The sequence below is a fragment of the Chenopodium quinoa genome, unplaced genomic scaffold (genome assembly GCF_001683475.1).
Source record: "Chenopodium quinoa cultivar QQ74 unplaced genomic scaffold, ASM168347v1, whole genome shotgun sequence".
Lineage (NCBI taxonomy): Eukaryota > Viridiplantae > Streptophyta > Magnoliopsida > Caryophyllales > Amaranthaceae > Chenopodium > Chenopodium quinoa.
In genome coordinates, this window is record NW_018743977.1 from 764695 (window position 1) to 788120 (window position 23426).

Consider the following 23426-nt stretch of genomic DNA (forward strand, 5'->3'; position numbering starts at 1 on the left):
TTGTGTCTGTTCTATCCAAAAAGTGACTCGTTTGACCTAAGAGGATATGCTGATGCTGACTATGCAGGAGATTTGGTAAATCGTAAAAGCACGTCAGGTATGGTCCAATTCTTAGGCTCTTGCATGGTCTCTTGGAGTTCCAAGAAACAAAACACTGTTGCTCTATCCACTGCCGAAGCAGAATATGTGGCTGCTGCTGCATGCTGCTCTCAATTGCTATGGATAAAACAACAGTTGCGTGACTATGGCATTATTTTAGAGTGCGTTCCTATTCATTGTGATAACACAAGTGCCATTTGCATTTCTAAAGATCCAGTACAACACTCTAAAGTTAAGCATATACATGTAAGGCATCACTTTTTGAAAGATAATGTTGAAAAGGGCTTAATTAAGCTAGATTTTATTTCTACTGAATTTCAAATTGCTGACATTTTAACTAAGCCTTTAAGCAGAGACAAGTTTGAAAAGATGCGTGTGGAATTGGGGATGCTACGGCTAAAGTGATTTTTGTTTGGAACCCCTAAGGTAAAATCGGATGTAACTAACGATGCTATGCTCAATCTTGTGTGCATAACACAGCTGAAATTACCCAGGGGAAAGATTTGTGAAGTATTGAAAAGTCACTTATACATACTTTTAATATGTTAAAAATATTGAGCCATGTTGTTTCAAGTTCCCTTTTCATCATTCTTTACTCTCTGTATCATGATCACGTAAATTATCATCATAATTTACAATCATTTTGCTCTTATTTATCTTTTTCATTTTTTATTCATCTGTTTTTCTTCTTGTTATTTTCTTTCTTATCTTTTATTTCTATCTTATTTTTTATTCTTATCTTTTTCCTTCCTTATTTTTTCATGATCAATTTTTCTATTCCTCATAAAATTCAAAAATACAAAAAGATTTTTTTTCACGTAAGATAAGGAGCAAACATATTCACTACTCCTTACCTTCCGTATTTTTATCTATCTTATTATTGTGATACGTTTGAAAGATGCAATTATTACATCCTATTAAACCCATACTACCCCTAAAACTACCCTACTACCTTACCATACAAACCGTCACTTTTTCTCACCCTTCCCAATTAAATTTTTTCTTTAACACTCCACCTTCACCCATCAAATCAATTAAACTCCCCATAAACTACCATAACCGGCCTCACTCTCTCTCCTCCCTATTCACACTATTCATCTTCTCCTTCCTTTCAATTCATCCTCATCACCATGAAAACCAACCTAACCTCAACCCCGAAACAACCAAAAACCCGGAAGCCTTCCTCTGCTGGCGGCTCCCCTGAACCAGTCCCACTTGCCGTTGTTCACCCTCAAGCTTCGACAAAGAGAAAGGCTACAACCGTGAAAGGAGGTGACAGAAAGAGGCAAAGCTCTCAAAAGTCTCCATCTTGGAATTACACTCACGGTTATCACATCAATTATGACTGGTGTACGGCAAGTAAGTTCTCCGAATTCATCTCCTTAATTGATTATCAAGAATGGGTGCATTTGTTCCAAAATTGTTCTCACTATCCAATTTACCCTAAGCTTTTGTTTGAATTCAAAAATACTTTCAAACACAACAATGGTGTTTGCACGGCTACGGTCAAAGATACTCACATTCATTTTGATATTGCATATTTAGGGAACTTGTTTCAAGTCCCCACCTCTGGCTATAGTTCATACCTAAAACACAAGCAAATTGTGCAAATTGGGCATTATGATGAGAATAGGGTTATTAAATTTATCGGTGGAAACCCGAAAAGCAAGACTTCGCATCATAACATACTCACCCCTCTTCACAAATTATTGTTCAATTTCACATGGAGAGGCATTGTTCCTCGTTTGCAAAAACGTAGCACAGTATCCCTACTAGATGCAACCATCATCTTTTGTCTTGCTCGGAAAATAAAAATAAACTTTCCAAAGTTGATGATTGAACATTTGGCTTTCTATGCAAATAAATCTACTATTCCATATGGATCTCTCCTCACTGTGTTGTTTAAGTCTTTTGGGATTGATGTTGAAAGTGAGTCACCCACTTATATTAAACCTGAGAACATTCTCTCGGAGCAATCTTTGCTTCGCCTGAGCCTTAAACTTGAGAGTGGGACACTTACTTTCTTGACGAGAGGAAGTGAGGAGAAAAATCGTGGAAAAGGGAAAACACAGGTTGTAGAGGGAGATACAAGTGAGTCAGAAGAGGAGGAAAGTGAGTCTGAAAAAGAGGAAAATAAAGAAAAAGGAGAGGAAGAAAAAGGAGAGGAAGCAATTTCTGAGGGGGAACCTCAGGAGGCAGTTTCTGTGGAAGAAGAGGAGACTCAGAGTGAGGGGGAATCTAGCTCAGAAAGTGAGAGTCTCGACCTCCCTTATACAGGAGGACTAAGGCGGAGTAAGAGGAAAATTGTCAAACCTGCTACTTCTACTCTAAAGCCTGTGATCATTGAAGACATTAGCTCTTCTGATCACTCAGACCCTGATTTCACCCCTACACAAGTTCCTTTTGCCTCCGAGCCATCTCCTGTTCCTGCCTCTCCCACAAACCAAGCTAAACCCTCTTCCCCTCCTGTTTCACCAAAACAGACTTCTCCCTCTCCCTCCCCAGCTTTTCCTACATCACAGCCTACAGGCTTTGCTGCCTTCTCTGGAACAAATGCTTCTGTTTTTGATATTCAACAGGTGAAAGCAGAAATGGAGAAGCTGGTAAAGATGGTGTGCACAAAGCTGGAGGACATGGCAAAGCAGCTGGCTTCTCTTCAACGCCAAGTGCAGGCTGTGGCAGATGCTCAGGCAACCAGTTTTACTGGGATGGAGAACAAAGTTGATGCTGCTGAGAAGAACATACTGCACAGCACTCAGGAGATATTGGAGACGATTAACAGGGTGGCTTTTGAAGAGGTGGAGGAAGCTTCCAATGACCCCAAAACCCCAGCTGATGAACCTACTTACTCACCATAATTGCAATTTCAAACTTGTCACTTTTACTTCTTTTGTTTTTGCTTGTTCCATTCGGATTTCAGTTTGTAACTCATAACTTTTGCTACTCTCTCCTGCTTTTGATTTTCGGCTATGGGAACTTGGCTCGTATTTTTCATATGATTGTGTGTGTTTGCTGATGATTTAGTACCTAACTTATTTTTGCCTTGCATTATTTGAGCTCACTATTCCCTACGTAGTCTAGTGGGAGTATAGCAAAATGTTTTTTTCAATCTTTTGATAATGCCAAAAGGGGGAAAAAGACAAACTTCATGGCGGCTAAGGTGTTTACCAAGGAACTCACACATCGAAGGTACAAACTTTTGCTAAGTTCAGTTTTTAAAGTCTTTGTTAATTTTTCTTTTGCTCAGTTTTTTTTTAAAAAAAAAAAAAAAAAAAAATAATAATAAAAAAAAAAAAAAAAAAAAAAATACTTTTTAATATTTTTCTAAGTTCTTTAATTGTTTTTTTGTTTTCATGCCTTACTTTAAATTTTTGTTGCATGCCTGGATGATTTTATTTACCTAAGTTTGTCAATGTTTGTCATCATCAAAAAGGGGGAATTTGTTGAGCCTTTTGGTTTTGATGGACAAATTGACAAACTCGACTAATGAATGTTTTGAGTCTTTGGTGAATAAAGGATTCAAGCAAAGTTCGTTCCGGAGTAGGAACTTGGATGCGGAGTAGCATTCTTTAAAAAGCCTCGTGCAAATCTCACGTTCTAGTTTTAATTGTGAGCACTCAATAATATAAAGTCGGAAAGGAAATCAATGACTTATGTTAAAGACTACTGGAATAAAAGTTAGTTTTAAAAGATAATTTCTTAAAGAAAAGATAATTTGTAAAAGTTTTAATAAAGATAATTATCGAAGATAATTATCTAGTTGTTTTAATAAATAATAAATTTATCTTTTCAAATAAAATCTTTTTAAACAAACTTTTGATAATCTTTTAAATAAAATATTTGATAAAGTTAGCAAGTGGTTTTTCTGTGAGAAAATCTTTTATACGGCTAATGGTTATCAAGTTGTTAGGATAGTGGTTTAATTAGATAAGGCTAGGAAACCTCTTCATGATCACAATCTGTCAAGATAACTCCACAAGTTGTTAGTGGGTTGTTGACATGTGGACGTGATTATGGTGGAGGTTAATGACTAAGCCTTCTCTATAAATACTCGTGCAAACTATCTCAGAAAAACATAACTCTTAAGCATAAAAATTCCAGTAGCCATCTAATAACATAAAGAGAGTTATTTTCCTTCATATATTCTTGAGTGCAATAGGTATTTGTAATCACAGATTGTATACAAGTACTTTGGGGTTGGGATTGTGAGTTTGTAAGGTGAGGTTAAGGAAGCTTCGTTGCTGAAGTCTTCTGTGAGAGTTGGGAACAAGTTCCTAATTTGGGGAACTTGTTAACGGGTTTGAATCTTCACTTGTACAGAGTTTGATTACATAGTGGAAATTTAGAAAAGCCTATATCTTCTCTCGTCATTATTTCATTTAGTTAAATTCCGCAAAAAGTTTTTAGATTTCACCTCAAATACAATTCACCCCCCCTCTTGTATTAGCCAGTTAGACTTACAACCTTGTTTAGTTACATAGGTACCTTTTGATCAAACTAAGTCTGGGTTTGAAAAGCTAGCTAATAAGCAATGTTCGTACCATTAGTAAGAGAGTTGAACAAGTTGTTACTGAGGAAGAGAAGAAAAGAAGCAAAGAGGAGTGGGAGGGGTTGAAGTTTTTTATGAATGAAGGTAAAGCTGGTATGCAAACTATAGTTGACGAATCTATGGCTAAGAAGAAGAAGCTTAAGGAAATAGTGGATGAAGAAGAACGTAAAGAACAGTTGGCTACCAAAGTTAAAGAGAAAAAGGAGGCTGCAAAGAAACTTGATGATGCTAGAATTCGAGAGGAAAAGAGGATTAAGCGTAAGAAAGATGTGGACTAGTATGAGCCCGATTCACCGATTTGACTTTCAAAGGAATCTGAGTATGATTCATACAATGATAATCATTCTATTGATGATTTCGAAAGAATGTATTATATGAATATTTGGGGTTAGAGTTAAATGATGTAAGGGTTTAAAGTATGACCTCTTTTTGGAAGCAATGTATCAGGGTATGGGGTAAAAGTTGAAGGTTTATTTTGCTAATTAAATTAGGGTAGCTTAGATCATGGATGATATGTATAGGTATGGGGTTTTAAGCTAAGTTCCTTTATAGTTATGTTAAGTAGGTGGCTAATTTTGTAATAGAATTGAATCGAACATATAAAATAGTTTTTGTTGCTTTTGACTTTTTTATGTACAGTAGAGCTGTAATGTGAATATAATGTGCATACACTACTTTTGTTCAATTTAATTGATTAGATTTATGTTTAATTATTAAGCTTTGTTTGATCTATATAATTTTGAGTTTGGAGCACTCTTGATCTAAATCTAGGACAAAATTTGACCCTTAAAGTTGTAAAAGATGGGTGTAAGGGAGAAGAGGTTGGAAGGACGGAGGAAGGGGGTAGAGAAAGAGAGACAAAGAGAAGGGAGATTTTGTCCACTTTCTTCCCGTTTAATTTCACAAAATCGGGTGTAGTGCTTTCCGCACCCGAAACCCCCTTGAAAATGAACCTATGTTCGGGTGTGGGTTAAAAGTTGAATAAACCAACCTAATTTAAAATTACACGATGTAAGCTACCCTAATTTAATTAGCAAAATAAACCTTCAACTTTTACCTCATATCCGTTTAATTTCACAAAATCAGGTGTGGTGGTTTTGGTGGAAAAAGGGCGGGGCTACGATGATTTCAGCGGAAGGAGGTAAGTCGGTGGTTTGGGGGAGGGGGTGAGATTGTGGTGGGTTGGGGGAAGGTTGAGGTAGTGGTTTCGAGGAAGGGGTGAGGGTAGTTTTGGGGGAAGGGGTAGGATTGCGAGTAAGTTCAAGGGAAGGGAGGTGGTTTCTGGTGGGGCTAGGGAGGGAGGAGGTGGGGCTGCAGTGGTTGGTGGCTAGGTTTTTTTTTTGGACCAATTAGCATTCGACATGTGACAAAAAATTTTATTTTTTTTTTACCAAAGAAAACACGCTCTAAAGTTGGAATTATTCCAAAATAATTGAAAATTAGTATTATAAAAATAAAATCGTCCAACATTGGGATTACTAAAACAAAATTTTCCTAAAATCAATTATACTATGACATTTGTCTATGCTTTAAAAATACAAAGTTGATTGTACTTGTATCTCCCCTTCTCACTCGTATGCTCCTTATTTTCCCTTCACTTTTCTCTTTTCAATTGTCTTATACATCTTCATGAATTTCAAAATATTTCTCAAAGTAATTTTTATCAGTTCTTCACACTATGTAAATGGTCCCATATAGTGCTTTTTACCTAATGTCCTAGTAGGCCCGAATCCTCTTCCTCTTGGCCATATCTCTTACTCTTATGATTTCAATTTTTAAAATCTTATCCTTGTATCTTCCTCCGGTTAATTTCCCTCTCTCTTATTTTAAGCATTTGCAAAGTATAAAAAGGCTTATATATTTTGTTCTCTTTACCTCAAATTTTCACTAAAATTTGTCTTAATATCTATGGTTCGTCTAAAACTCAAATTAAACTTTTGAATTTCTACTAAAAGGATAGAAAGTTCTTATGTGAGATCTACTTAAATTCGTCTTGCTATCTGTTTTTTAATATCAGCTTTTAATAGTTTTTAACTAAATTATAATATAAAAATATTAATGGCCAAAATAATGCATTGACAAGTGTAAAAAGTCAGCAACTCCTTTACTCTAAAGACCTTGAAGCCCATGAATTCAAAGAACTCTTAACACATATTCTCGAGGACCTTCCTACACAATTTGTTCCTCAACAACAAATATAATATCATAAAAGAGGTCATATGTCTCGGTCTAAGGAGCTAGCTGAACTTTATCACATATTCTCAAAGACCTTGTTACATGATTGGTCGATCAACAAGAAACATATTATCATCAAGGAGATCTTGTCTCAGAAGCTAGCCGAAGGAGAGAAATGTTCTATACACAATATGTATAGATTGCCTGATTGAATTGACAATCTCATATGTGAAATACTGTCCAAACTAATCGATATTCCATCCATGAAAAGTGTGTTTGTTGGTCCAACCAACCAACACATCTCCTGTAGCATCGATTTAAAAACTCCAAATTACTTATGTGTAGCAGAATTCCAAAAAAACTAAAAAAACAGAATTAAAAAAATAAAATAAAGATCATTAAGGAGCGAGACTAGGGGTGCTTATGAGACGAGACAACTCGCGAGCTACTCGAGTTCGACTCGGTCAAAACTCGACTCGTGCTCGAGATTGACTCGAAATGTTAATGAGTCAAGTCAAGTAGCTCGACTCGAAAGCTCGTAAGAAGCTCAAATTCCGTTATATAATATTATATTTATTAATAATTAAAACATTTTGATAAAAAACTTTATGTTACATTAATAATTAATAAATAAATATTACTTATTTACTCGTATAATCATATGTGTATTTCTCAAATGACAAAATTAAAGAGAATGAAGAGATGTTCCACTAAATAGAGAGTTCTACTAACACAGATCAAGTTGCAAGCTTCTCGAGATCGACTCGGTTAAAGCTCAACTCGGTCAAATTTGATCAAAGCTCGGTTAAACCTCAACTCGATATGTTAAAGAGTCAAGTCGAGCTACCCCAAACTCGAACTCGACTCCCATCATAAGACCCCTAAGCGAGACAATCAAAGGTCTGCGACTCTGTGGTGGACGCTGAACATCCCATGATTAACTGTCATGCAACTACATCCTTTTAGGCTAAAACTTTCTATCATCATATTGAGTGAACGAAATCAGCCACTTTATTTTCCGAATAATATAGTAATACATCAAATAGATTTTTATAAATTATAACAAGATTAAACAAATACAATATAATACTAGTAATTAAAATCCAAAAAAATTCAAAATATTTTGTTTTATTAAAATGTTGAATATACTATACATACAAAGTTTGACATTCTCGTTAGCTTTTCAAGTTGAATTATAAGAATTGCTTGATCTAGGATCATCGAAATTGAGTCAAGCCTTGATTGAGTCGAACTTAGGAATTATTTTATAACATTATCACCCATAACATTGTGGAAGAGTGAGGGAGAGGGGGAGTTTGATTGGGTATTGCTGATGCGACCGTACGCGGGGAGAGAAAGGGTGTTTGGGAGGGGGTAGGCAAGAATATAAGAAAAATTATAATAAGGCAATACTCATACTAACTATTTTTTGGCAAAAATTGGTACGGTTATCAAATTAGAAACCCTCAAAATCACTGTTATTCGTAATCATCAAATAATTCACTATCGATAGGTTGCACTGGATTGAAAACTAGTATAGTAATATTTACGGCTGCATCATGTACTTCCCAACTAGCAATTAGCAATTAGCAGGACCCTCTACCCCTACCGCGAAAAAAATGATGGTTAGTGCTTCATTTATACTGCCTAGCTCAATGGCCTGTCTTCCCATCCTCAATCAAGTCCACCCCATCTTTGCAACGCAGTACTATATGAGCTCTATGGTTTTCTTCACCATTTGATACCTCCAAGTCTTTTTGCAGGACAATATCAGCAGCAACAAAACTGCAAGACTCAGCATTTCAATTTGATGAACATGTAGATCGGGTTGCAGAGAAAAGCACAATTAAATCAGTATCTTTTTTTTTTTTTTTTTTTGGACAACGTAAAGCAGTATCATAAATTCATAACAGTACAATATCTTATACCTGGTATTCTTGCATCCTCTACATCGTTTTCAAGATAAGTTAATTGGTCAACTGGGGACTCCATCGCCACTTTTTAGCACCCAAGCCCCTCCCTTTGATACACATAATTCAGTTATGACCTACCACAATAAGAAGAAAATATAATTAGCGCATAGATAAAATTAAGCCAGTGTCGTAACCAACTTCCTATTCAGATACAAAGTATAAGGCACAAGGCATACAGAGTAAGCAAGACTTTGCTACGATATGGAATTTAAAATAAAAAAACTGATTCAAATTTTATTAGAAATATTCCACCATCAGCAAGAGTCATATCAATTTTGTATACATAAAGAGGTACTAAAGTATGTTGAAAGTTGGCAATGCTGAGTTCTTAATCTTAAACTCACATTCTATAGTTTCGATTGTTTTATTTTTTCCTCCTATGCCAATTTTCCTAATAACAATGCTCATTCCATTCATTTTATCTTCCCTACAAAATTAATGCATCTCTCTTCATAAAATCAGACTGTACAATCATACTTGTATAAGAAATCACTATTGTCACAAATTGGTAAATCACTATTCTGAAATATTTTTTGTACAAAAAGAATAGCACTGACCTTCTGAAATTCACTATTACTGGGCTCCTTTTGAAGTCTGATTTTAGCAGCTTCCATAAATTCACCTTTCTTAAGCTTTGCATTAGGCCAGCTTCCAAGAAAAAGGTCAACAACTAATTTTCTGCAGGGAAAATGAGAGGATTCTGAATCGCTACTAAGATGGATAGCTCAAAATAAAAATGAAATGCCCTCTTTTATAACAGCCAAATGTATGCTTACTTACAAATCTGTTAAAAGAGTGGGTTTTGTGAGGACTAATCTGAAGGGAGAAGCTAAACTAGTAAAAAAGAATGCCTTTTGATCTTTATTGCCAATGAAAAGAAATTCTTGAGAGTTGACACTGCATAGAGGCTGAATAGCCAATTGATATATTTTAAAGATCTCCTTTTCAAAAGGTAATTGCTCTCAGGTGGCCACAAGTCCACAGCACCCTAATAGAGGTGAAAGGAAACCAAACAAATGGCGAGAAGAGAGGGGAGGGGAGGTAATCCCCTTTCCTTCCCTTCCCCACTTCATGTCTTTCCCATCCTCCTTGTTTCTCTATCAATATTACAGGCATATGCTAACTTAGATGGATGATGCACTCACTAAACGCAGCATAAAAATTTGACAAATATTTTTCAATGTTCTATCAAGAGACAGACCTTTCCAAAATCCTTTTTTCCAAAGGACCATGCACATGGAATCACCCCAATAATTAATGTGATATAGTGACCACGAAGCTTCATGCCATAACAACCTCTCATTACTATAGTTCCTAGCTTCAAATAAAATATTATATAATGCAAAAAGATAAGAAAAAGAAAACCTCAATTGATCAAATTCTGGATGCTCTGAAGATGATTTCAACATATAGACACCGTGGACATTATACGCGATTTCACATATAGCGGCATGAAGCTCTTCTTGAGGGGCATCAACACCCTTTGCAGCAGCCACAGCAGCTCTGGCATCAGCCTTTGGGAGGGCAGACATAGAAACTGCCATGTCCCTCAGACCTCGGCAAATTGTTTGAAAGCTGTCAAAATGGTATAGCAGTCATTATCTAGCTCTGTTATCAAAAGCAATTGATGATGAGAATGATGACCAAAATCATGTACAAATCACAATAAACTGAAAACTAGGATGGTGGTCTGAGAGTATGCCAAACCGCATTGAATTATATTTAAGTAATAAATAGATAATGAGGATGATGGTCCAAGTATTCACATGGCTTTATATTGTAATTTTTATATTTATGAAAACAAAAACTCAAAATAATAAGTTAAAAACGATCAAACCTTTCAGAGATTTTTCAAAAATATGTCCACTTATGACTGCAACCACCTTCAATATGTGAAACATGCAATATTACGATGCTTTTGTTTCGAAAAAAAAGTGGTTGATATGATACTAGATAAGATTAATTTCCCGGAATTCTAGTTATCTTGAAGAACATAACTGGCGGTTTAACTTTTTTTTTTTTGGCACAAGCTAACCAGATTTATTATTAGAGTAAAGTTCCAACTTTTACTTAAGTTGGAGGGAGTATATACACTTATAAATACTCTCTCTACTCTGCTAAGTACCATGGCCATCTTTTATCTCTGAACTTCTGAAGCAGTGATATAAGTTGAGAGAAATAAGACGACCTGCACACCACCTATGCACCCTATATAATTCTCCTAAAATTCAAGCAGAATCTAATGTGTCACTTACTTACAAAAAAAAAAGCTTAAGGAGTATAATTCAGGTCACAAATATAGGAAATCCTTACCTGCAAACTTTGTGTGATTGGAAAAGTTTTTTCAAAACCTTAGGTAGAGCTTCTTGAGTTTCTTTTGACATGGAAGTGCTTGCAGAGCGTGCCACAGTTGTTGCTCTCACAGCACCTTCATCAGAAGGCGTTGAGGATCCAGGTCTGTTGGAGCTTCTCGAACCTTGCCCTGCTTTACGATTGGCGAATTTTTGTTGTATCAGTTGCCCATTAACTTCCCATAGCTTCATTTGTTTCTCGACAACATCTGGATGAAGTTTCATAAACGAAACATCTGTAGCCTCTTTGAACTTCCAATCTTTACAGGATGGTCTCTCAACAGCTAATTCTCTTAGTACAACTTTCCCAGTAGATTTCTGGGATCCCAGGACATCTAATTCTGTGTCTTTTATGAATGGTCTCTGGCTGAACAGAAGAAGAGCATAATCTCTAGCTAAAATTTCTGGTCCACGTGCATTTGGATGCCGGATGCTAGATTTTGGAACCCAGAGGCCTTGTACTAAATGAGCATATTTTTGAAGGATTTCAAGAACTTCTTCAACAGGGTCATCAGGCGCAAGATGCTTAATCGCAATAAATCGCTGAATAGAAGGTCCCTGAAACATTTTGAAAGTTAAAGCTCAAAAGCATATTTTTTTAATTTTTATTTTCTCCAAGATTGTTTTTGCTTGTTTCACCAAAGAGGAACATAAACAAAAAAACAGATATAGTGCCCAATTTAAAAAAAGCAGGTGCTTGTTTTGCATGCAAGGGTAACATGTACTCCCTCAATCCATATTCACCTAAGTTTTATTATCACCTATCACTGAAATGTCAATGTTTTGTTACTAATCAATTTTCAATATCAATAGAATACTACCCCAAAAAAAAAAAAAACCTTTAATATGTGTGCAAAACAATACAGAAATACTATAGCATAAGAAAATAAGTGGACATACATAACACAATTTGCCAGATTTATTCCCCCCCAAGCAAAACACATTGTTCTATTATAATGATTACTTTTTAATAAATTAAATCCACCCCATCTGGTGACAAGAGTCATCATCTCAGAGTCCATGACCATAGAGATTATCATGTTTAACAAAGTAAAATCTGACATTATGCACAAGAGTGCAACTCCACACATCCAAATTCAAAAATACATTTCTTAAGGTTCTGCTAGATGTAAGCTCACAGCATCACCTAGGGCACAATAGAGCAGTTCAAAATGCTCTACATGAGTTCTTGTGAGGTGTCATATCAATCTGTCATTGACCAGATCTATTGACCCAGGTGAAATCGTCTCAGAAGAGCTGGTAAGCAATTTTACACCAAAAATCAAGGACATCAGTGGCCTAAACTATACAAACAATAATCTCTCATCTTTTTACTTATACTAATTTATTAAAAGATAGACCCACGTCATTCTTTTTTTTTTTAAATTTGGGTATTATACTAGTCAGCATAATCCTATTGAGTGTTACTCTATAATCCCTAAAATATGGAATCCATGCCGAGTTCAGAAAAAAAATCAGAAAGTGCATCTTTCTAAACAAATGGAGAGGGGACTTCTAAGGTCTCAACAAAAGGCTGTTTCTTAAGCATATATTTACTTTCCAGTGTCAAAAATCAGCTCAATGTTTTTTCCCAACTGAATAAACCAACTACCATTTATTAATTCTCATTGTCAATCCCCTCTCATGACTATAACAGATGCATGTCTCAACTCTAGATTCCCTGCCCTGCTTCTCAAAATCCCTTGTCTACACTCCCCCTCTTTAAAGAATTTTAGCAATATGATTTGTTGCAAGCATAATTTAGAGGGAGAGCTTATAAAATTAGGTGTAACTTCTTGACTGGCTTACCATAATTAAATTGCAAAAGTTGTAATCAGCGTCATTGTCAACACCACAAAACAAAAGTTACATCACAAAAAGTCATCATCACTCATAGTGATCAGTCATGCGTAGAGAAAATGGGAAAAGCATCTGCTACTTGCCAAAGGTTGTGCAGGTTCAACAACATGCATTGACACACACAAGCAGGGTACAGTAACCTAGATAATTATGTTACTGATTCGAGCCACAGAAAATACTCAATTTATAAGACGGATAGCAGATCAAACCTCAACAAGCAACGTCTTAATTCGTTCCTCCAGTGGAAGGGAAAGCAAAAAACTGCATCAACCAAAACCTCCACATTACCATAAGTATACCTCAACCAAACAAGATAATAGCAACAAACCAATTATAAACTGCGGAAGACATATACAACCAGCACAAGCAGTGGCCATCAAAAAGTACCCCCCCCCCCCCTCTTTCAACGTCTTTAAGTCTTGTTTTCTTCCTTCCTTTTTTTCAGGTAGTGCAATTATGGGGACTAATAAGATTGTAACTTAGCAGCTTCCCAAGTTTACCTTGGACAGAGGAAGTAGTAAAATCCCGTCAATAGATTTAGATTGTTGAAAAGACAAAGACTGCTAACTTCATTAGACCTTATTGTTTTAACCCAAAAACTAAGTCGTCTAGATGCATGCATACCAGCCCAATTACAATTTCCCACACACACAAGGACAGAAAGTATCAAGGTGTGGGTTCATGTATACTATAATTGTGATAGATCTAAGAAAACCACTGGGGACTTCCAGATAATTTTAGTTTCACTGCCTCAGAATTCTACTTCACCAACTTTTAGTATTTATGTTGCAAATGGAAGAGATGTAGCTTGTGTTTCAAAAACACCTTCCGGGGTAATCAACCAGACAAAACATACCAGCTTAAGCAGTAGATCTTTATATCAACCTATAATTTGCAAAATCCAACTTAAAATTTTCAAACAACAAAGTTTTAAGGAATACATTTTAATGCACAGGCCATGAAAATTTCAACATCCAAGAACTCAAATAATAGTATATAACAAGACACCAACCACAGATGTAAGATGTACAAAAGGAGGACCAGAGTTTTGATAGCATACCGTTTAGATGGTCCTCTTGATGTCATCTTGTTGATCACCGCTTTAGGACACAAGGAGTTTACGTAATCATACCTAAAAAGAAACTTGATCATCATCCATATAACAAGAATACAGACACACACAAATTCAAAAACAAGGGAAAAAACGATTTTAATGACAACCCAATTTATTCTCGCCATTGGATGTAGTTATTGGTTCTTAAGTTTTCTTTGTTAACCATATTAAGCACTCAAGTAAAAAAATAATAACAGTAAACCAACAGTGGGAGGCAGAAGATATACGGATTCATCAAAAACTGCAATGGATCCTTCTGTTCTGTCACCATCTTCCTCAGATATTTTTCTGCGAGTCCAGTAGCTGAGCTGTGATACTTGAGGGAAGTCCATGGCTGCATTTAATCAGGCAGAATAATCCATAAGTTGTACTTGGTAAAGGAACAAAGCTCATTTCTCAAAGTATAGAAGCTTATCATGCACACATACTAACAAATGTTAAGCAATAACATAACAAAATCAAGTCAAACAGGGACACACAGAGCTGTAATTAACCAATAATCAAATGCTAAGAGAGGACACACTACAATATCTACCACCAAGGAATTTTCTCACTTATAGATTATACTCAGTTTGTTTCAAAACTTCCAGACAACGTTCAAGTAGCAGTATAACAAATCAATGAATACTTAAAGTCAAAAGATGTGCCTAAACTGATGTAAGCTATCAATTGAAATAAAGGACAATCATTTTCCTACCTCCACAGCTTCTGGATCCATTTGTTTCATCTGCACATCAGAACAGCCCCAGAAATTATAACGTAAGCATGTATGTGAAAATAGATTAAAGAAAACTTGCTTGAAAAAATAATTCAAACTTTTTATTTACAGCACATAATACAGGAATCAAAACCAGTGTTTGAAAAGCGTGCCTCAGGTGCCTTAGGCGCAAGGCGATCAGGGGTGAGTGCTTAATTTGGTCTGGGTGAGGCGTTTTGGGTTAGGCGCACAAAAAGCGCCCGAGGCGCACTTGAAGCAAACTTCAGCCAATTTTTTTTAACTGCCCATATACTGCGCCTCACTTCAAAGAGGTGCACCTAGGCGCAGCAGAACCCCTCTCGCTTCAGTGCGCCTTGAGCTTTTTTATACATTGATCAAAACAAATACAAACAATTTTTACCAAAATCTGCAATAAAAATAAGGCACCTTTGAAAATCTACAGACATATCAATACTTTATACAGCATTAAGCCTAAAATGTGGAAATCATCAACACCAACCAGGATAGAACCATGGGTGTTTTTTCCCCCTGAATGCAAAACCCATTCCAGAGGAAATTGTGCTCCTCAATCGGGAACAAATTCCAAAAGATCGAAGGTTCAATTAATTGAAGGTATCTCTTTCTATCCGTTCTAAGTGAATCATCAAGCCACGATACAACATAATTTTGTTAAACTAGTTTCAAGTAGTATGACTCTAGATACTGCTTATTTTGTAATTAAGTTTTCATTGTTTCCCATCAGTATGATAGAAATTCTATTTGTTTATCGTATTTCACTACATATATTGGTTCTAAGCTTTGTAATTATCCCCTTCACCTAAAATAAGATGATCGGGTCTGTTTATTATCTATTTAGTCTGGTGTATTATTCCTCAGTTTGAATGAGCTTAGATTGTATTTTTACGCTGATTATTAAGAAAATCATCATAATTGAAGATTTTGTTAGATTTGTCTCAAAGTGTAATTTCCATTATCTATTTTTCATAAATTTTACTATTACAAAAGCAAAATATTTGACTAAGTAAACTTCACAAGAAGATATGATCTAGTTTGAATCTTTTAGGTCTAATGGATTTGATTCTAACAAAAATAACTTCCTAAAGCATGGTGAAGATCATGAAGCCTAATTCTATCTCTAAATTCTAAAACTCTGCTTGCTTCTTGTAGATCGAGGCATTGAGCTAAAAGGGAAGAAGTAGAAAAAGGAAGGCTAGAGACTTTGCTTCCAATAGCTTGATGGTGTGGATAGACTGGGATCAGCAGCAACACCACCAAACCAAGGAGAAGGGGACCAACAGCAACAGTCACAGGTGGCAGGGACAGCAAGGACATCTAAAGGGGAAGCAGACAAGATTTATTTAACATTCCACTATGAAAGGGTGCACCATGAAGCCTGCAAACTGATTCTCTTTTGTAGTAGGACAATTTCAAATAATGATAGGGTATTGTAGTTGCTTGAGTATATAAAGGAAGGTAGGAGCAGTAGTAAGGTAGGAGCAGTAGTAAGTGACATTTTGAATGTGAGATTAGTAGCCTCAAGCTGCCATTGAGAGTTATAGCCTAAAGCTATATTTATCTTGAAACCCTTTTGCTGGTTTCAATCAAAAAGACTCAAGCTTTCCTATTAATCTTACAATCTGATTACAATATTTACAGCAGCAAACTTAGTCCATAACAGTTTGCTATCCACTTAAAAGAGAGATCTTTGCAAGATTCTTAAGATTTATGTATAGTGTTCAATGCTTCCCCATACTGATAACATAAATATGGTAAAAATCATAACAAAAATACAATTAGATATGCTTTAGGCTCATGTTGACCATGTATTACAAAACACTCTTACCACCCAGTTCTCCATACATGCAACTGCTTCAGAGTGGAAAATCTATGAATTACTTGAATGGAATTGAAGCACAAGCTACAATCTATTGCATGTAATTATTTGTATTGCAATAGACAGTTGCTCATATACAATAGTTGTTCAAATATAAACCTTCAGGCCCTTCTCTTACCAAAACCCCTGATTGGCAAACCGAAGGAGGTTCTAGATTGGCATATTAATGTCTACAACATTAGACAGAGTCAAGACAGTTTTTTTTGCGTTCCGTTAGTTTTCAACCTTAATGGATTTCTTCCAGAGGCCTTTACAGCAGAAGGCTAACAAGGATAAACTGGCAACATTTTTGAACCTAATATTCCTAAGCCTTCACTCTATGCATAGGAGCATCAGAATGCTTTACAAAAATTTCCAAAAGCCAATTTTCTTCCCCTCAGGCCTACACACCCAAATTTAACTCACAGATGACCTGCCTTCCATCCCTGATTGCTAGACTAAATATCTCTATGACCCTCTCAGATAAACTAAGAACAGTAACAGAAGGAATATGAGAATATGGGAGACACATTATTTTGAAAAGGAAATGGTAAAATTGTGAAATGTGATCCCTTTCTGAAAGAAATTACTCTTAGAGATAACAAGGATATACCACAAGGAAAACTTCAATTGAAAACCAAACTGTCACCAAAGAAGAGCTATTCAGAATTGAAGGATCAGAACTACTCTCACCCACACTTTCCCAAAGCAATTATATAAAACATAGCATTGTATCAACTTATTCACCATCCATATGCACCCTCTTAATTTTTTCCCAATCTCTCCCTTAAAAATAATTCAACATAAGAAACCCAATACCATAAATAACCATTAATAATTAAAAGTTAAAAGGAAGGCAAACCCAACTTCCCCATGTATAAATCTCAGTTCATTATGGTCCATATTGGAAAATATCAAACAGCAGAAGTCGTTGAATCTCCAAATCATCTCATAAATTCCCATATTTATCATTAAAGAAAAGGAAGAAAGAGGAGATAGACACAGGCAAAGGGAAGAGAGCAAGACCTGAGTTTCAATATTAATAATAATATGGAGTAACAAAAAAAGCAAGCACAAAAAGATGGCCTCAAACACCAAACTTTTAAATACTCCATGGGCTTGACATTAAAATCTAAATATCCATCCAATCCTTTCCGGATATTAACCTCAAAACCAATAATGCCATACCTAACCTCATTATCATATAGTTGAAAATTAGAGAAGCATCAGAAACCGACATCCTCAACTAAAGAACTCCATATAGATAATCACTTGTTCTTTCTTTGACAAAAGTTATAAGCTCCTTTAATGAATTAACACATCTAAGGAATTTACATAAGTACTCTCCACAGCACAAATAAATCCACCTGGATTCTCAAAAAGAAAGAAAGGACAAAATAAAGCAGGTGAAATATATCAATAAAATTTTTTATACTACATACATTCCAAAGTCTATAGTTCTATACATGCAAAATAGAGCAGGATTTTGAGCCTGAAAGAACCTAATAGTCGACCTACCATACAATAATATAAATCAGTACCTCCTTCCTTGATGGCCCAGCAACAGCACTATTATTAGATCCTTCTTCTTTGAAAGTAACGTTTGGTTGTTTTATCTTTGACCCACAAGAATCTAAAGATTCCATTGACGGTCGTAGCTGCACAACTGCATGAATGGGGTTCAGATATAGCTGCAAAATCAAAAAAAATAATAGACCTTGCTTTAAAATTATATCACGTCTTTAAGGCATAGGTATGATGAGCAAAACGTTTTTTTATTCAAAGAAATTAAGTCATATAGGACTTTATAATCATTTTTTACAATGAAAATATTTGTTGAAATAATCTAGTGAGAGCATGTTTACATTGTAGATTAATTTATTGTTTCAGAAATTAATGGCCAAAGTCTACTAAATTTGAAAGTTAAAAGCAGCCTATAACTTTGGGATAGAGAAAGTCTATGTAACAGCTAGAGAAAAGTCGAAAAATCACATTATAATATTAAATGCACAAACACCAAGTCACCAATCTGATAGCAGACTACACGGCAAGGAGCCTACGCAAATGCGAAGTCCAAGTAACCACTGCGCTCATCCTAATAAACTCTTAAAAGCTACACCATAGTAATAACTATTAATGCCACAATTTATTTATCTCTATTAAACAAAAAAATCACTAGCACTAATCAATGTCCAGCACTGATCAATGCCTGGTTACATACTTCCACTGTGTTTGGATAGAATTTTTGGAAGGAAAGGGAGAGGAAGGAAGATGAAGGAAGGGGAGGTGAAGGAAGGGGAGGGGTGAAGAAAACAGAGAAAATGAAAAAAGAGAGAGTGAGGAAATTTGCTTGTTCTTGAAAATTTTACCCATGGCTGAATTAATGTGTTTGTTGTTGTGATAATATGAATTAAAGTTCTCAATTTTTCAAAATCAATAATTCACATATCAAAATTTCAAAATATAAAATTCTTACATATAAATTTTCCAAAATCAAATTTTCTTCCTTGTCGATTTTCCAAAATGAAATTTTCTGAAAATTGATTTTTGAAAATTAAAACCAAAATTTCTCAAAATTGATTTTCGAAAAGCAAAACAAAAATTTCTGAATGTTGGTTTTAGAAAAAGAAGACCGCATTTTCTAAAAATTGATTTCCAAATATCAAAACCTTTTTTCCAGAAAGTCAATTTTTGTAAATCAAAACCAGAAATTTGTATATCAACATTTGAAAATTTTATACTATTGAATCAATTTCAGAAAACAAAATTCTGAAGTTTGAATTTTTAAAAAGAAGAAGAAAAGTTTGGATATGGCGGCGAATGATGTGGTGGATATGGCAGCGGAAAATGACGTGGCTTGTGGTGGAGGCGACAAACAGTAGGTACTGGAGAGATTAGTTCCTGTAGAAGCAGAGTTTTCCTTCCAAATATTCTCTAATTTGGAAAGATTTGTTTCTTAATTGTGGAAGGAAATAATTTCCTTCTATTTCTCTTCCTCCCAATTCCCTCACCTCCCATTTTTGCTATCCAAATAGAGGAAAACTCATCTCTTCCTTTCCCTCCCCTTCCCTACCCTCCATTTCTCTCCATCCAAACAAGCTGTTAATGATAATCTATCTTAAGAAAAAGAGTAATATAGACAAGTTTATTGAAACCATGAGCTATGCATAGATTCCAGTAAAATAGCTAGCTGCAGGAACTGGGAAGCTATGCATAGCGTTTTTACAATAATACGGGTCACTACCATCAATAAAAATGAATCTGTGCTTCTTACAAGTAATAATTTAAACCAAACAGCAATCTGCAGCAAACATGATCCTAGTGTCTTATTTGGATTAATTAGACGATGAATATCTTCCAAAATTGTCAATTAAAAAAAACCTAGTGCAGTTAGAATACTGTCCAGAGCATGAGTATAGAAAAAGAATACCTTCTTACCAAACAACACCCCAACAGCATAACTAGTTGTTTGAGGTGGCCTGCATGAAGACGACAAAGTCTGGAAGCATGACAAAGATCATGGGAAAGATATCAGAAACTTTTCAATGATAAAAAATACATAATTAAAATCAAAGCAAACTCGGGGCTTTTGACTCAGGAATTAACTCCTGAACATTAGTATTTACTACCCTTGCCTAGAAAACCTCAAAATCTTTGACATAGATGAAGAAAATCTTGTTACAAGTTGCACTAATATACAGAAAACACGTATGGTATATATAAACTCATCCTATGAAAATATTACTAGCCAGTTTTGATAACAATGCACAAGACCATAATTTAAGTGCATATCCTTAAAGCAAGGTTATGATTGAATGAAGGGAGGATATACCTACGTCAAGTGAAGCATAAGTGCTAAGCTGCATTTCTCAACCCTTGCAATAAGAAGCACAAACATCTTTTCATTTGCTCGCTCATTAACTTCATAGAATGAGTGACAACCATTTATAGTTGGCTCTAGGCTCGTCAAAATATTAGATTCACACCAACATGTACTAGATCGTGAACAAATAGCAATATAAGTACACAATAATTGAACTTCGGACTCATAGATTAAAGAAAGTCATCTACCGCAAAAGATTGAACCCTAGCGTGATTATATTTGATTTTTGTTCATATAGTGAATTAGTGAGTGTTTCAAGAAGCCAAGTCCATTCGCACATTCAATCAAGTGCTAGCTCATTAATCCGAAATCAAGCACTCAACACCATTTATATCCAACAACCAACAAAACTTGACTCCAATAACAAATCACTTCCATAATTTTCAGTACTAAAACACTAGTAAAAACACCAACCTGCGTGACCAATTTTCCATCATCCATATCAGATTTGAGATAATTATCAGAATTCGTATCAATCGACAAATCGACCTCCACCTCTCCACTCTTCGGCTTATATCTCACCTGTTCACCATTACAATTCCATCATAAACATCTCCATAAACAAAACATACTTCAATTATAACAACATCAAAATTCCTCATCAATAATACCTCAGTACATCGCTGCTCCAACTCATACGGCCGCCACGACGGTCTCAATGGATATTGCAGCACATACAACTACAACAATCATCACCAAACAAATAAACACAATATTTTCATCAAGATTCAACACACACAAAAAAAAAAAAAAAAATCAACAATTCAATCCAATATTGAATTAAATCAGAAATTCTTCTCTGACCTGAGTAGCAGGATCACGAGGAGTGAAATAAACATCATACTCAGCGACAACACAATCTTCCTCAACATCTTCCTCCATAGAATTCGAAGTTTCCGGAATTTCTCTCTCCTCCATTACCTCTTCTTTAAGCTCCACACTATCAACATCCATTTTCGCCGCCGCAACAGGCACCGTAGTATCCTCCTCCTTCTTCACCTCCACCTTCGGCTCCGATTTCATCGCACCGGAGTTCTTCGTCTTCGGCTGAAACCTAGCATTCTTCGGCGCGTATCTTGACGGTTTCGGCTTCGGTGCTTGAAACGGATCATCCAAATCTTCAAAATCCATCTTTCTCTCTCTAAAATTCACAGAACCTTTAACAATGGCGGTAGTTTCTCTCTCTAAAAACACACTTTAAGCTTCAACAATGGCGGTAGTTCCTCTCTCCAAAAAAAATGAAAATGAGTTTTTAAGGGTTTTGGGTTTAGGGGGAAGTGAAGTAATTATCCCACATCGAAAGATTGAGTAAGAAATGAAGGATTTATAAATGCAATGTAGGAAGAGAAGCTTTAATTCGAGTTTGAAGGTTGAAGTGAATGGGCCGTGGGCTTGCGTAATGTGGGTCCAGTCCCAGGAAAGTCCCCGGGCTAAAAAACCACAGAGATGTGGGCCTCGGAAACGAGTGTGCTTTACGATGGGAGATCCAGATTTGCATTCGTGTGAATCGGCGCTAAGACGAGTGTGGAGCTCTTATGGATCTTCTACGGAAGTGTTTGTGGCCGATTGTTACAGTTATTCACTTGGGTTCTTCCGAACCTACCTAAACGGGGCTTACAACCTTTAAACTATCTTTTCACTTGGGTTCTTCCGAACCTACCTAAACGGGGCTTACAACCTTTAAACTATCTTTTCACTTGGGTTCTTCCGAACCTACCTAAACGGGGCTTACAACCTTTAAACTATCTTTTTTTGATCAATTATATATGAAAAGTCGCGTTATTTTAACTTATTACAAGCAAGATGTCATCGAGTTCAATCCTATAAACCTTCATTGTTTGTGGCCGATTGTTACAGTTATTCACTTGGGTTCTTCCGAACCTACCTAAACGGGGCTTACAACCTTTAAACTATCTTTTTTTGATCAATTATATATGGAAAGTCGCGTTATTTTAACTTATTACAAGCAAGATGTCATCGAGTTCAATCCTATAAACCTTCAAATGTTTGGTTGAGATGTTTTAGCTTAGCTTTCAAACGCTTCATATATAGATTCATACCTGCTCTTAATTTCTGAGTGTTATAACCATAATTTGCCGTGTATAGCTATTAACATAGTCGCGTGAATGTTTATTTGAGTAATATTTATAGTAACAAAGGCTTACATAATAGATATCCAAACAAAGGCAGGAACCATCTAATAGCTATTACCATACATGTTAATTGAGTACCATCCACATTCTTGTTTTCTTTTCTGTGTATTATATACTAAAAGACTCCTTAGCGAAAGATAATACAAATAAAACCTGCTTAATTGAAGTAAACAATCATGTAAATGCTAGAAAGGTCCTGTACTGCTTGCTTTTTATACTGTACTCTCGTATATTTACTTCTGACTTCCTGTAAAAAAATTCAGTCAACTCCATCTGATAGCATTAGAACAGTATGAAATCGGCTAGAGACATAGTGACATTAAGCTACAAATATTTGAAATACATTCACCGAATTAAAGTTCCAAGAAGTGAAAATGATCACTGAAGAATGCCTCAAGATCTTCATCTTCTGCAATATTATCGCAGATTGGCATTTCATGGAGTGGACCAGATTTCCCTCAAGGAGATTAAGCACAATTAACAGTAAATTAAGACTAAAAGCTTGAATATTTGATTGCTAATGGTTGAACGATTACAAGGGGTAGTAGCTTGAGGCTACAAATCTCCTAGCAACTTGAGGTTGCAACTCTTTATGTGTTTCCTCACTTAATTTCTGGATACATACTACTAAGTTTACTACCATACTTATAAAATTTAACCCTAGGTTGATACATGTGA

The 23426-nt window shown here is 35.6% G+C and overlaps 1 protein-coding gene across 1 annotated transcript; it reads right to left on the minus strand.

Moving 5' to 3' along the window:
* Positions 1 to 8225: 8225 nt before the first annotated feature.
* LOC110689672 (DNA-directed RNA polymerase III subunit RPC5-like) lies at positions 8226 to 22275 on the minus strand. The gene is made up of 14 exons (XM_021866449.1): positions 21400 to 22275; positions 21207 to 21275; positions 21010 to 21117; positions 20143 to 20211; positions 18254 to 18403; positions 14819 to 14848; positions 14349 to 14455; positions 14068 to 14139; positions 13217 to 13268; positions 11110 to 11705; positions 10162 to 10371; positions 9354 to 9474; positions 8752 to 8870; positions 8226 to 8608 (listed from the first exon to the last, which is right to left on the minus strand). Exons 1-13 carry the CDS (start codon positions 21724 to 21726, stop codon positions 8799 to 8801), a joined length of 1983 nt encoding a protein of 660 aa, XP_021722141.1. The 5' UTR covers positions 21727 to 22275; the 3' UTR covers positions 8226 to 8608; positions 8752 to 8798.
* Positions 22276 to 23426: the final 1151 nt, after the last annotated feature.

Bases quoted from the DNA above. Each gene is read 5' to 3' on its own strand.
- LOC110689672 (XM_021866449.1), bottom strand. From the start codon at position 21,726: ATGGATTTTGAAGATTTGGATGATCCGTTTCAAGCACCGAAGCCGAAA. The intron at 21,276-21,399 runs GTCAGAGAAGAA...TGATTGTTGTAG, and splicing joins CTCGTGATCCTGCTACTCAG to TTGTATGTGCTGCAATATCC. The intron at 14,849-18,253 runs GTACTGATTTAT...TCTGATGTGCAG, and splicing joins CTGGGCCATCAAGGAAGGAG to ATGAAACAAATGGATCCAGA.